This window comes from Mytilus edulis, chromosome 3, assembly GCF_963676685.1.
Source record: "Mytilus edulis chromosome 3, xbMytEdul2.2, whole genome shotgun sequence".
Taxonomy (NCBI): domain Eukaryota; kingdom Metazoa; phylum Mollusca; class Bivalvia; order Mytilida; family Mytilidae; genus Mytilus; species Mytilus edulis.
In genome coordinates, this window is record NC_092346.1 from 78,680,966 (window position 1) to 78,696,204 (window position 15,239).

The 15,239-nt window shown below is 32.8% G+C and overlaps 2 protein-coding genes across 2 annotated transcripts in view; both read left to right on the forward strand.

Moving 5' to 3' along the window:
• LOC139517536 (arylacetamide deacetylase-like) overlaps nucleotides 1–15,239 on the forward strand; it is a 572,982-nt gene that overhangs the window by 404,303 nt on the left and 153,440 nt on the right. The window lies entirely within an intron of this gene.
• On the forward strand, nucleotides 729–10,411 carry LOC139517530 (1-deoxyxylulose-5-phosphate synthase YajO-like). The gene is made up of 8 exons (XM_071308721.1): nucleotides 729–878; nucleotides 2,000–2,145; nucleotides 3,107–3,257; nucleotides 6,743–6,916; nucleotides 7,179–7,276; nucleotides 7,717–7,898; nucleotides 9,102–9,241; nucleotides 10,181–10,411. Exons 1-8 carry the CDS (start codon nucleotides 762–764, stop codon nucleotides 10,307–10,309), a joined length of 1,137 nt encoding a protein of 378 aa, XP_071164822.1. The 5' UTR covers nucleotides 729–761; the 3' UTR covers nucleotides 10,310–10,411.

Below are 15,239 nucleotides of genomic sequence, written 5' to 3' on the forward strand. Positions count from 1 at the left end.
GACAAGTCTTAGTGTTCTTTGTGTCATTTCCTCTTTTCTAATAAAAAAGGGTATTGCATTTAATGAAATAAATGAACTCCATCTTCAACCTCAGGTGTACCTGAGACAAATTTAGTTTGTCAAAGAGTTACCTGGTTTTTGTCAAATTTGATTTGCAATTTGTGAGCAGATATTCTTAATCTAGTAATGCATTTCCTTTGCCTAAAAAGTCGTATAATTGACAAAAGAAAATCAAAACTAAGATAACATTTGACTGTAACATAAGTTAGTAGTTTACCATTTGACTGTAACATAAGTTAGTAGTTTACCATTTGACTGTAACATAAGTTAGTAGTTTACCATTTGACTGTAACATAAGTTAGTAGTTTACCAATTGACTGTTACATAAGTTAGTAGTTTACCATCTTTATGTATTTATAGCTGTTTTCAACAATGCAGTAACTTTTCCCTTGACAATCTGACACTAGTGTTATTTAGATGTTTAATATTTTGCTGGTATTAGGATTATATCAGATATTTTGTCTTTTTTAACATTAATTCATGCATACCAAGAAGGTTTTCTTTTATTTCAAAAAGATTTCTAGAACATTCCCTTTGCAGCTTTTAACAAGGAACCAATATTTGTATGTTAATATCCTAAAACATGTTAGTCTATGTCATTATTCAGAAGCTTTCTAGTATATTGGCGGTAAATAAAATATTTGTTATCATAAAGAAGATAGGACAAAGGTAAGCTGAACAGATAACATAGCTTAGGTAAAATGGCGGCCACTAAAGAAGGATGCAGTGTAGAATATACCCATGTTGGAAAATCAGGACTAAAGGTTTCCAACGTATGTCTTGGAACCATGACTTTTGGTAGAAAAGAAGATCATGCTGTAAGTAGCAAACTGTAAAAATAAGTGAAACTTTTGACAATGCATAAGGGTTGATGTGATAAAAAAAGCTGGCATTTATTGGTCATGCAATACAAATTTGGTTCGAGTTATTCCTGCATATAATTACGTAAAGATGAGCGTTTTGCTCATCCAACAGTCAGCGCTTCGGTTGGCGCTGACAATGTGTCTGTTTGCATGTCATTTGACTAGGTAGTATATGCATGGATTAATTTATGCGTGTATTTCAATTACCAGAATAATGAATTATGACTACCAATTTTTAAAGTAACACTTTATTTTTTTCAAAATTATTTACACAACCTGTCTTTATCAGTAAGAAATATCGACCTACTTTTTATACTTATTGAAGATAACCCTTAAATCATGTAGACCAATATTAAGTTTTTATTAAGTATCGTTGGAATGTGTATGTCATAGTACTTCTAAAATTTGAAGAAAAAAAAATGATATGCTGTATCAAGACGTTTATTTTAGTAATCATTCCAAACTCAAAACAAAACAAAGTAGAACATTAGACAATGGAAAAAAAATGTTGTTATTTCACACTTACTTGTACACAAATGGCGGTATTTAGTAAAGGTTTACATTTTATAGTATGTTAACCTATGGAATTATGCAGGCTGCTGAATTATTGTGTTAAATGAAAATATTCTTCAAGTTACAATTATTAAAAGTTTGTGAAATAGATATATAAATGTAGAGAGTGTAAGTATAAATGGTCAAAAAGCTTTGCTGCTTGCCAAACCTCGTACAAAACATAAAAGTAATAAAATTGGCAAACACTCTAACAGTATTCTTAATCTCTCTCTCTCTCTCTCTCTCTCTCTCTCTCTCTCTCTCTCTCTCTCTCTCTCTCTCTCTCTCTCTCTCTCTCTCTCTCTTACTTGATAAGGGATTTTCCATTTTGAATTTTTTGGATTTTCGGAGGTTAGTATTTTTGTGATTTTACTTTTTACACACAAATAGATCAATATGTTCACGCCTTACAGACAACGCCATACATGTATCTAAAAAGAAAAAAAAGACCAATCATATGTTGACTGACTTATGGGTAGATGTCAACAGCAAACACACAAATTTAGATATTGTAAATATTTTAGATGTACAGCTGTCCAACACAGGCAGATGAGGAAAGGTCTCATAAGTTGTTAGACCGCTATGTGGAACTTGGTGGCAACTTTTTGGACACTGCTAATGTGTATTGTTTCGGCCAGTCAGAAAAAATTATCGGAACATGGTTAAAAAAGTAAGCCCTATTATTGTAAATTGTATTTTATTTAATTTTGCACTCATAAATAATGTTTATTTGATTATCCTTTGTAGAAAACAACGTTTTATTTTTTTAATCAATTTTAGCACCCGAAACTTAAGTCTAATTTCAATTTTCTACAACTATCAGTTTCTACCAATATAATTTTTGTTCTGTGCAGATGATTCGAATCACGAAATTGATGTTGTGCTGCTATGAAAATTTGTGTTAAAATTGTTCTCATCAGTATATATATTGAATCTGTACAAATATTCTATGTACAAAACACAAAGTAATAGATATAGATGATTGCATATCGAAATAAAGAGATGTATTATGTTGCCATTGAAACACTTATAGAACTGGGGACCAAGTGAAGTAGATATAAGCACATGTAAGACGCCTCAATAATGAGCAAAATCTATTCCGTTTATCTAGCTATAAAAAAGCCCCGACATAATTTAATATTAAACAATACAAAAAATTCATGGTTTGGAGCTTGTTTTTTTTTACTACAGTTTACTAAAGTTCTTGAAATAAGTAAAACACACAACGTTTCTATCTAAATACTACCAGCTACTGAAAGCTAGTTCAAAGCTAAAAGTTTAACCTATCTTAAATCCATGTTTGGGTAACCGTAGAATCTGCATCAATACATAATTTGGGTTATATTTACTGAATATTTCACTTAAAAGTAAACATATGTGTCAAGTTAATGCAACAACAGACTTCTCTCAACCGAAAACCTAATCAAAACTTTTAACTGATAAGTGACAAAAAAACGTGCGGACGGACTGATATTCGATAATGTAGTCTTTATTTGTAATAGCGTAAACGGGACAATAATGTTGGTAATATGGTTAATGATGCATGCAATTATAAGCAAAAGTTGAGCAAAATTCATACCATATTACAAATTGTGAAACGTTATTAGATAATCAATATTATTTTTTTAAAGACAGAAAAGAGATAACATAGTTGTGGCTTCAAAGGTTCGTTTTCAAACGGGAATGGAACCTAACAGTGTTGGTCTTAGCAGACGACATATTATCAAGAGCTGTGAGGACAGTTTAGAACGACTCCAGACAGATTACATTGACCTTTATCAGGTGCTGTATTTTCAAGAAAAAAATTATTCACACACAATAGTTTATCGTTTATTCCATTTAGCATTTGTCATTATTTGGGTCGACTGTTATTCTTATAATCTATTTAGATTTGCTAGAAAAGCCATAATTTCTGATTGAAACTTACTATATATATACTTATATCACATATGCATAAACAACTTCAACCTTTTTAGATATAAAACCAAGACCTACATATCACTGGGGTAAAGCTGATGACCGTAACTGCATTCACGGTCATCCCAAGATGTCGGATGAAAAATTAGGTCAGTTTCTGTATTGTCTGTTTAAGTGTTTCTATATCATTTTCTTTACAAATCATACATTGAAACGATGTAAATTTATAAAAGAATCACTCGAAAATCACTAATTACTTCCGAGAAATGTGCATGAAACGGGAAATTCGATTTGAAAAAATCGTTAAGATGACCGTAAATCATAATCCAAATAATTTCAAGATGACCGTAACATAAAACAAGGATGACCGTGATTGGTAAAAAGATGACCGTAACTTGTAAAGGATGACCGTAATTTGTAAAGACTGACTGTAATTTATATAGGACGACCGTAACTTTTATAGGATGACCATCAATTCTAAGAAATATCCGTATTGTATTCAAAGCTTTTTTGTTGAGTCTGTCGATCTCAATAGGGGCTCGGTTAGCGGATATAACTATGTTTCATAAATTTCTTTTTTTAAACTATAATATAATTGTCCATATTTAGGATTTATAACAATGATAGTAAATTGAATATTTCTCGTAAACAATGAAATATTTATTGATATCGACGTTAAAATTTTAACACAAATTGACAGCGATACGACGAAAATTTGAAGAAACATGAATGTGTCCCTAGTACACGGATGCCTCATCTACACTATCATTTTCTATGTTTAGTGGACTATGAAAATGGGATAAAAAATGTAATTTGGCATTAGAATTAAAAAGATCATACTATAGGGAAAATGTGTACTAAGTTTCAATTTTATTTAACTTGAAGCTGGACAAACAAAGAGACGAACGGACGAACGTACGCACAGATCAGAAAAACATAATGCCAATAAATGGAGCATTAAAAACATTAATAATACATACGAATATTTGGTAATCGAGCCCATGTGTATGGTTCCAGAGGAAGCAGATTAAAATCTTAATTTGTCTTGATATATGCAGGCGGAAACACTTTTGAAATAGAACAAAAGAATCGAAGCTCTGTGTGTATCGAGAAAGCGATAAATGTTAACTGCAATGTTTGATATAGTAACAAAATTTAAAAAAGTTAATAGAAACAAATAAAACGACAATTTTCTTATTTTAAAAACACCATTTGCATAAGTTTTCAATGTATCTATTACATAGTAATGCAAAACAATAAGATATCAAGTCGACGACATGGTTCTTATCGGGGCCTTTTATAGCTGACTATCCGGTATGGGCTTTGCTCATTGTTGAAGGCCTTACGGTTACCTATAATTGTTAATGTTTGTGTCATTTTGGTCTTTTCTGGATAGTTGTCTCATTGGCAATAATACCACATCTTCTTTTTTATATATAGTATCAGTATAAGTTGGATGTAGAAAATGCATAACCTCCGATTTTTTTTTATCACGGACGGAGAACATATCAATCTTTTAGTTCAGAAATTTTCGTGTCTGCCCTTCCATTATGTGAATCAAGAAAAAATTCCCCAAAACAGGTAACGATTGTATCGAAAAGAGAAAAATCTGTTCGGGCATGTTTGGGTGTATATTTTGTCTTTAAAACGTACAAAGCAAGAGTATTTTATATAGCATCTCGCTTCAGATTCTATCATTATTATATATCAAAGCTACAGGTTGACTTTATAACGTAAAAAAATGACAGTACGAAAAGATGAAATATATGGGTCAAGTGAGATACCTATCTAATGAATCACAAAAACAGAGTAGGTGTGTTCGAATAACTATTTTTTCTAAAAGTACTTGACGACAGTCTTTTAATTTGGATGATGAAAATGGATATCTTCGAAAAAATATGATTTTCTTGTGTGTGATAACTAGGGTTTATAATCTTCAACCACTAAAATTGTTTAGTCTGCCCTTCCACGAAATATTTAATTAGAATTTTTTTAAATGCTTAAGAATTTTCAAAAATTCGAACATCCGAACAGACAACATTTTTAAGTTGAATCAATGCAGATAAGATCATTAACTAATGCTCATTAGCTAGTAGATACATTTGTCTTTTAAAATATAACTGAAATATAACGATCGATCGTAATGGTGCTATGTGGATAAATTTATCAGTTTTCAAGAGCAAAATTGGCAGAGCGTCATCCCTACAATGGCTTCCATTTCTACGATTGTGAGCATGAACTGGCGTAATGGGGAGATAATTTTGAAGAAGTAGAATCCTGACTGTATGAATAACATTTCTGTATACATTGTATATACAAATTGACAACGTTCCGCCTTGTGATACGCTTTTCGTACAATACTATTTAAAGGATCTACTTTGCTGGAGCTCACCTTCACTAGTTTATTCGAATGATATTTTCAAAATATTTCTGTTATTTTATTTGCACGACAAAATGAAAGACGATATAATATCAATGGATGTACATGCAATTTTTTGGCATTTTTAAAAATGTGTATTTATTACATGTCATTAAAAGGAATCCCAGAAACAAACAAAAATCTTTTGTCGAGCAGTTGAACTGTGCACCGCATTTTTTTCATTATGCTTGTAAGGTGTCATTTTATCGCGCTTTTGTAGCATGTTTTCCCTTCCTGTTCATTTGCATGTCTTTTGGCAAATTCATTTTAAAAATTAAACCCTCTACTGTAAAAAAAGATACATATGGTAATCTTTGCATTTGAAGCACGTCTTATTTTCTTCTACCTATAGGATAAAACTCTCATATTAATATGTGTATACCAACACGATTAATCATTTGATACAAAAAGATATTTATATAAATACGGATATTTCTTAGAATTGAGGGTCATCCTTTAAAAGTTACGGTCATCATTTACAAATTACGGTCATCTTAAAAGCAGTTACGGTCAGCCTTGTTATGAATCGCTGATTCTGTTACGGTCATCTCGATTGTGATTTACGGTCATCTTGGCGATTTTTTCAAATCGAATTTCCCGTTTCATGCACATTTCTCAGAAGTAATTAGTGATTTCCGAGTGATTCTTTTATAAATTTACATCGTTTCAATGTATGATTTGTAAAGAAAATGATATAGAAACACTTTAACAGACAATACGGAAACTGACCTAATTTTTCATCCGACATCTTGGGATGACCGTGAATGCAGTTACGGTCATCAGCTTTACCCCAGTGATATATGCAATCTGTTAATGCTTTCTTTGCCGGATATAAGTGAATGAATTATAAAGTTAAGCTTACTAATAAAAATACATTTAAATACCATGATATATCTAAATAATTTAACTAGGTACATATCATTTATTATAGACTCACCTTTGGGATGATGCTACGCCAATTGAAGAGACTTTGAGAACTTTGGATGACTTGGTAAAATGTGGAAAAGTTCGTTATATCGGAGCATCCAATTTGGTCGGTTGGCAAATGCAGAAAGTTGTCGATTTAACAAAATATATGGGTCTTACACCATTGATAAGCCTACAGGTAGGAAACTGCATCGTTCTTTTATAGATGAATGTATTTCTTCAAACTCACAGCAATCTAAAGTTTTTTGTGTGTTTTATTACAGTTTTAAAAATTGATAAACGTCTGCAGTGCTTTTTATGATGATTAAGGTTTCTTACATTAAAATGAATTGAATTCAAGTAATGATAACGTATTCTTTGTTTTGCTTTTATTTTGCTTATTTTAAGTTTTAAACAAATTATTACTGAATATATAGTAAAATACGAATTTCCTCTTGTAGCAACAATATAATCTCTTGACCCGACATCCAGAATTTGAAGAATTCCAAGTTTGTAAAAATGAAGGCTTAGGAGTTCTTCCATGGAGTCCTCTAAAGGGGTAATATTGTATGTTTCACACATTTTGTTTAAATCATACTCTTAAGATAGGAGAATTTAAACAAACATTCTTTGTTTCCGAATACCTATGTTTCTGTTGTATATTTGTCTTTTGGTCTCTTTTAAAAAGAAAACCAACATTTTTAACAAACCCTTCTCTCATACCACAGGATATAAAATAAAAATCGTAAAACGTTTGTTTTCTCTTCATTAAATTTATAATATGTTTATTTTTACCATTTTTACTCAATTAAACATAAAATGATAATCGCTAAAATGATGTCACACCAATGTCACGCGCTGTTATTTGAATGATTAACAACCTTGATTCATAACACAATAAATATACTATATAATATAGATGAGATACTATGTAAACAATGAGATGTACTTGAAATGATGTAAAATAAAAATGTGTTTAGTTTTACATAATTCTTTTAGTGGTGTTCTTACTGGTAAATACAAACGAGGTGAGAAACTTGACCACACAAGTGGACGTATTGCTTTTGTGGCTAAAGATGAAAGCAAGGCCATGCAAGCTGCTCCGGCATGGAGTCAGTATGCCAACAATGAATCGTACTGGAGTCTTATAAAAACGATGGAAGAAATAGGAAAGGCTCATGGTAATTAATATTTATTAAACACATATGATAGTTTATGAATATAAAAACAGAAGATGTGGTATGATTGCCAATGAGACAACTCTCCACAAGAAACAAAAATGACACAGAAATTAACAACTATAGGTCATCGTAGGGCCTTCAACAATAAGCAAAGCCCATACCTCATAGTCAGCTACAAAAGGCCCCGAAATGACAATGTAAAACAATTCAAACGAGAAAACTAACGGCCTTATTTGTGTACAAAAAAATGAACGAAAAACAAATATGTAACACATAAACTAACGACAACCAATGAATTACAGGCTCCTGATTTGGGACAGGCACATACATACATTATGTGGCGGGGTTAAAATTGTAAGAGGGATCCCAACCCTCCCCTAACCTGGGACAGTGGTATAACAGTACAACATAAGAACGAACTATAAAAATCAGTTGAAAAAGGCTTAACTCATCAGATGGACAAAAATACAAGTGAACGTGGCCGGGTACTTGTACATCCCAACAACAAAAAGACATTTGGTACATATCTGAGAGTACTCGCAGTTAACTGATAGCTAGTTCAAAGCCACTAACAACTAATAAAACGAATTATGCATCTAAGACTAAATTATCAATCCGTACACATCCAACACACAGTGGATTTAATGTAAAGACGTCATAAACAGTCAGAGAAAAACATGACTTGTTTATTTTAGATAAAATTGACACTAAAGTAAAAATCAAATGAACACGTAGTAAACATCAACAATTCGTATCCATTCCACTAAAACAAGTTCAAAACTATCAATATACTTTGTTACGTCATGTTTATATTTCCATCAGACTACTTCAATAGACAACTTTTTCTAAAGATATGTGAATATCAGGGTGACATAATTAGGAGCGAGCTAAGATAGTACAGGAGGCAAGGGACCCGGCTGCCATAATAAGTTCATATATGATAAATGCATATAGACTTTTTGCGAGTATCACGCAAAACGTTGACTTGCCAGCCCCCTTTCAAAATCATGGAACTGCACCTTATGATAGCAATGTTAATAGAGTTTGCTTTATAACCTTATGATGATAAAATAGCAGTCTTCGACTCTATAATCTAGTATTGTTTATAGATAGTTGTATCTAATGAAGTGTGTATATATAACAAATTTGATCAAAAAATTAGTAGCAACCAATAATCTTTAGTCTTTAATAACTTTAATTTAGAAAAGTCTGTGGCTCAGGTTGCCTTGAGATGGACCCTTCAGAAAGATGTTGTGGCATCTGTAATAATTGGTGCCACATCAATCAAACAACTAGAAGACAATATGGCAGTTGGTAGTGGTTGGAGTTTAACAAAGGAAGAGGTATAAATGACGTGTTTTATTTTTTTATATTGACATGAAACATACAAGGTGTCTTATGCATGTCTTATTTGAAGTCAAACTTAACTCGTAGTTATTTCGAATTTCTTTTGAAAACTAATATTCTGATTTTTATACTTTTCTTTTCAATACATCAAAATGTTAGTGCAGATATCAGAACAATATTTTTCAAAGACTTCTGGTAAAAAAAGATCAAGATATGGTTAAACTATATCTGAATATCGAAAAAAGTATAAATGAAACATTTACATTTTTTGTGTGGTATTTGTATTTTAATGTAAATGTTATCAACGCTAACCTTAGTGAAAGAGCCAAATAGATTTTCAAAGAAAAACTGATTTGACGCCTATTAGTTTTCGTTTTGTCCCTTTTTATCCTAGATTTATTTTTCGGGGGGAATGACTAATGGTGGTTTGTATGGTCTGTTAAGTATTTTCAGTTATTCCTGTTATCCATTTTGCAAATAATATTGAGCCAGAAGTCGATAACTGATAACTGTTTGCTGCAAATCATATTTGATTTTTATGCCCCATTCATTGGCATTATGTTTTCTGGTCTGTGCGTCCGTTCGTTCCGCTTCAGATTAAAGTTTTTGGTCTAGGACCTAGACCAGGTAGTTTTCTGTGAAGTTGAAGTGCAATCAACTTGAAACTTAGTACATATGTTCCCTATGATATGATCTTTCTAATTTTAATGCCAAATTAGAGATTTCCCCCATTTTCACGGTCCACTAAACATTGAAAACGATAATGCGGATGGGTCATCCGTGTGATGGGGACATATTCTTGTTTAAGTATGCTCTCGATGGTTCATTATTTTTGGCTTGACCGCTTTATTTATTACTATTTTCCTATATTATTTTGATTAATTTAGATGCAGATATAGAGTCCAATTATCTCATTATAATATTGTGCATTGCAGATGGAGAAATTAGACCAGATTTCTATACCAGATACTAGTATACCATACCCATATGAAATGTCATGGAGATCCAATGCTGCCAGAGTCAATAGATACAATCCCAGACCATTTGTAGCAAATGTATACTGACATATCAAACTTTTTTACTTGACATGCAAAGTGTTTATAGGATAATTATATATATTATATTGAAATTAAAATGTGCAGGCATAATAAACAGTGAAATTATTATTATCTTTTTGGAATTATAGCATTGGTTGGTATTTCGAATTAAACACGCTCAGTGTAACATATTGAAAAATATAATCCCTAATCATGTTAAAATAAGCATATAGCATGACATGAAGGAGTCATTTCTCAATCAACAAAAACAATGTAAACATATGCGACTTCCGTTGCGGGGAAAGCATAAATACGCAGCCACTCCAGGCCAGGATGAGAACATTAACTCGATGTCTAGAAAGAGAGCGCCACTACAGGTCAGGATGAGAACATTAACTCGATGTCTAGAAAGAGAGCGCCACTACAGGTCAGGATGAGAACGTTAACTCGATGTCTAGAAAGAGAGCGCCACTACAGGTCAGGATGAGAACGTTAACTCGATGTCTAGAAAGAGAGCGCCACTACAGGTCAGGATGAGAACGTTAACTCGATGTCTAGAAAGAGAGCGCCACTACAGGTCAGGATGAGAACGTTAACTCGATGTCTAGAAAGAGAGCGCCACGCTTGTCCTGAAAATGCATGAAATGTGTTCTACTGAACACTTACAAGTCATATCTAATTATCATGATATCGGTTGAAAAAAAGATGGCTGCCGATGTGAATGGCTGTGTTGTTTCGGTAGGCGACTTCAATCCAAATTTGTGCGATATAAGTCAAAATTCTATTAGTGAAAGTGGATTTAACGGAATTGATGTTGTAAATCAAAGCAGCGATGAGACTTTCAGGGAGTATTCCCCCCCATAATAGCCAAATGGTTCGAATTCTTACTGAAATGAGTACCCCATGTCGTTCGAGTGTAAACAACATCGGTGATGATCACATTGAGTCCCAAAACTCTCAACTAAATGATTTTGTCCCTAACCAAGAATTCATAGCAAGATTAGACGACAACCTTTTCAATCTCCCAAGAGATCTGTATATTCCAAAACTTTTGGAAATGACTAACGACATAGAAAATACAATAACATGGTATCGGAGTATCCTTACCAGCAGAGCAAAATCTGTACAGGTGTGCCAAAAAGGGAAACTATATACACGTAAAAGTACAAGTAGGAGCTCGTCAACACTTAAATATGCAAAAGATTGTTATATTCTGTACATGTTTATCAATGGTGACAGTTCTGGGATCGATGAAGTATTTAGAAAAGACGATAGCAAATCAGTCAGCGATCAAAGTACGGTACCGAACTGTAACGTTATTGAACTAAGAGCCACCCTTCAATCGGCCTTAGAACGTATTTCAGAATTAGAACGTTTAGAAACGGAAAACCAAAAAACAATCAAACACATGAAAACCGAAAACAATAAGTTAAAAACTGATCTCGAAAATGTGAATGACATATTAAGTCGACACTGTGTTGCGAACGAACGAAAATTTATACAATACGATGCTAACCACAAACTATTTAATCAACAAACCAAAGCAATTGGAGAATTCAATTTTGATTCTTACACGACCAGCGTTCAAAGAATATGTGCTGAGATAGAAAGGTTCAACAAATTACAAGCTTCTCTGCAAAAACAAGTTAACGAATTAAAATTATCAACCCAAAAATCATACGCCGAAAAAGTATCAACAGAAACCCCGGCTCGAACCTCAAATCAACCGTTTCCAAAACAGGTGAACTCTATTCCGAATAGAAGTAATCAGCAGACAAAAATAAACATTCCAGTGTGCTCACCCGTAACGAACTTACCAAACGAAGTAAATAAATCGACTAACGGTAACATTTCACCACTGTCAACTCCGAATTCTTACACGAATACACACTCGGACTCACATAAAGATAACGGTCTGCGTGAAATTGATAAACAATTGAACACGACTTATAAAATACCTGTACGATTGGATGGGGTAACCGAGAATATAGATACCTCCCCCGCAGATTCTGATGAAAACTTTTTTACTGGTGTTAAAAGAAAGAGAACGGCGAGATATTATCTCTCGGGCATTAATCCTAAATCCACGAGATCAGGGATTCTAGCTTATCTCGAGAAAGAAAACGTACATGTGACCTACTTAAAGTTGTTTAACCCAAAACATAGTGCACAGCGAGTATCTGCCAAACTCAATGTTGTTGAAAATTGCGCAGATTATGTTGAATCTTATAATTTTTGGCCGGATGGAGTACAATGTAGAAAGTGGTTAAGGTTTATGTACCCTTCTGTAGCCATTTTTGTACGAATTTTTCAAACCTCAATTGTATCAAAACTAAAGATATAATAAATAATAGAGATAGGCCATTTAGTACATGTTCCAAGGGGAAACTTGATGCAAAGCATTATTTTTTACTGTTTCATTGCATTTGATAGAAAAAGAGGACTATGTGGTAAATAAATCAAGATTTTTATAGAAAATCCACAGCCTTTAATACAGAGATTTTTGTTATAAAATTTGAAACATAAATTACTCACTTGATTTTCTATGATGTGCTAGTGTTTATTTTTTACAAAAAGTTCTAAGTAACCTGTAAATTCCAAAACACCTCGTGCTGAGTCACTAAAGTCGAGCGCACCCTAAAAGGTGTACTTGATTTTTGCCATATTTATACTTGTCTTGACCAATAACTACATTTATAAACTTGTTTTAAGGAAATTAATGCTAGCACTGCATGCAATAATCCTATATCTATCTGTCATCAAATTGCCAAATATGAGAGTACAAGGATAAAGGCTTTGGATTTTCTATAAAAATCTTGATTTATTTGCCACAAAGTCCTCTTTTTCTATTAAATGCAATGGAACAGTAAAAAATAATGCTTTGCATCAAGTTTCCCCTTGGAATATGTACAAAATGGCCTATCTCTATTATTCATTATATCTGTAGTTTTGATACAATTGAAGTTTGAAAAGTTCGTACAAAAATGGCTACAGAAGGGTACATAAACCTTAAGTAATTATGAGTGGAACCATCGTTTTTCAAATGAAACTAAAAACGAACAGCACCATGAATAAACTCTTTTTCAAAATGTGTAAAACAAAACTTAACTGTTGTATTTTGCGTATATTTCTTTTGTTTTTGATTATGTCTAGTCTCAAATTATTAGCTTGGAATGTTAGAGGCATAATGTCCTCCACTGTTTGTTTAAGTAGTCTTTTGAAAAATACAGATTGTGATATTTGTGTAGTTTCTGAACACAAACTTAAAAAGAGTTCTCTACATTACCTTTCCACTATTGAACAGGGCTACACTTGTATAGGTAAAGCTGAAGACTTACCAAATAAATATCATGCTTATCATGGGAAAGGCGGTGTTGCTATATTGTATAAAAATACTCTACAATTCTCTGTTAGTGAGATACATGATATCAACTCTGAAAGAGTTGTAGGTTTAAAGATAAAAACCAAATCAAATGGGTCAATTTTTATTTTTGGAGCATACTTACCTTCTGACGATAGCTTAGATAATTATAGAAATGAATTGAACATTTTAGATACTTTAGTTTCTTATTATTGTAATTATGGCAGTGTTATTGTAGCAGGCGACCTTAATGCTAGTTGTCGTACTAAAGACAGATTGCATTCAAACCATTGTAAATCTGACGAATTGCAAAAATTTGTAAATAGACATGATTTGTTATTTTCAGGTGGTAAAATTAAGCATACAGGGCCTGATTATACGTTCATAACTAAGAAAACTATGATTGATTACTTTCTTGTAAATAAGAGTGTACTTAGGCAACTGAGTAGACTTAGGTCTTGTGAAATTCTTGACGAAGGTTCGATTAGCAGTACTTCCGATCATTTACCGATAATAGTAGAACTTTTAATAGATAATAATCCACACCGAATAATGAATTCGTATAGCAAATTTCCGGCTTGGCATAACTATTGAACACATCTAATTATCATGATATCGGTTAAAGGAAATTGTAAGCATCTCTACGCTACTAAACTGGACTAGTCGTCAAAGGATAAAGCACAATTTGTCACATGACAAGTTTGATGTGACTGATTTCCAATCGGAGAGAAATGTATTTATTTGTACTTTTTGACCATTTTAATAGCGTTGGGTGTGTGTTTTAGGAAATAATTCGACTGTTAAAAAAAGAGGCGAAATTTACTAAAGGGCCAGATAAACTCATAAGTCGAAAATAAACTGAAAACGCCATGGCTACAATAGAAAAGGCAAATAAGACAAACAAGAGTACACAGAACACATCACAAACAAAGACTGAGCAACACGAATCCTACAAAAAATCTGGGGGTGTTCTCAGGTGTTCCGGAAGGGTAAGTAGATCCTGCTCCACATGTTGCATCTGTCGTGTTGCTCATGTTAGTACAAATCCAGTAATAAGTAAAATTCGATAGGTCACCATGCCAAGAAATCTTTAAGTGCCGATCAAAATAAGTCCGGTGGACCTCCTATGACACCCGATAGTTAAAAATTTGATTCCATTCCAAAAATTAATTTACGACCTGCATGTACTGGTCAATATAAATCATCCGTGAAATTTTAAAGGAGGAAATTTCTTGGCATGGCAAAAAGGGGGAAAGACCATTCACAATTTGTTAAAGGAGTACCGGTACTAGCTGTCAAAATCATGTTCACCGATTTGACCCAATTTCTCATATTTAGTTGACAACAAACTTATACGCTTTCGCGCATGATCGAAATTTAAAACCTCTTTGTTTCAACACTTGCCTAATTGTTGTGTGATTTCGTGGGCATGTTCTTTTTTTATAATATAAAAAGATAGCGACCTCGTGTAATTGGATTTATCTATACCTTTTTGATTTCATAAACAGTTCATTATCGTTTTTACCTGTACAAGAATGAGTTTTTGTGGACCGAATAAGTCAATCAAATTGACTTTCTTTCACTTTAAATGTTGAC

What these genes read in the sequence shown, in the direction of transcription:
- LOC139517530 (XM_071308721.1), top strand. Translation starts at nt 762, where the DNA reads ATGGCGGCCACTAAAGAAGGATGCAGTGTAGAATATACCCATGTTGGA. An exon ending in GTAGAAAAGAAGATCATGCT is followed by an intron (nt 879 to 1,999) that starts GTAAGTAGCAAA and finishes TAAATATTTTAG; the next exon opens with ATGTACAGCTGTCCAACACA. An exon ending in AGAAATAGGAAAGGCTCATG is followed by an intron (nt 7,899 to 9,101) that starts GTAATTAATATT and finishes ACTTTAATTTAG; the next exon opens with AAAAGTCTGTGGCTCAGGTT.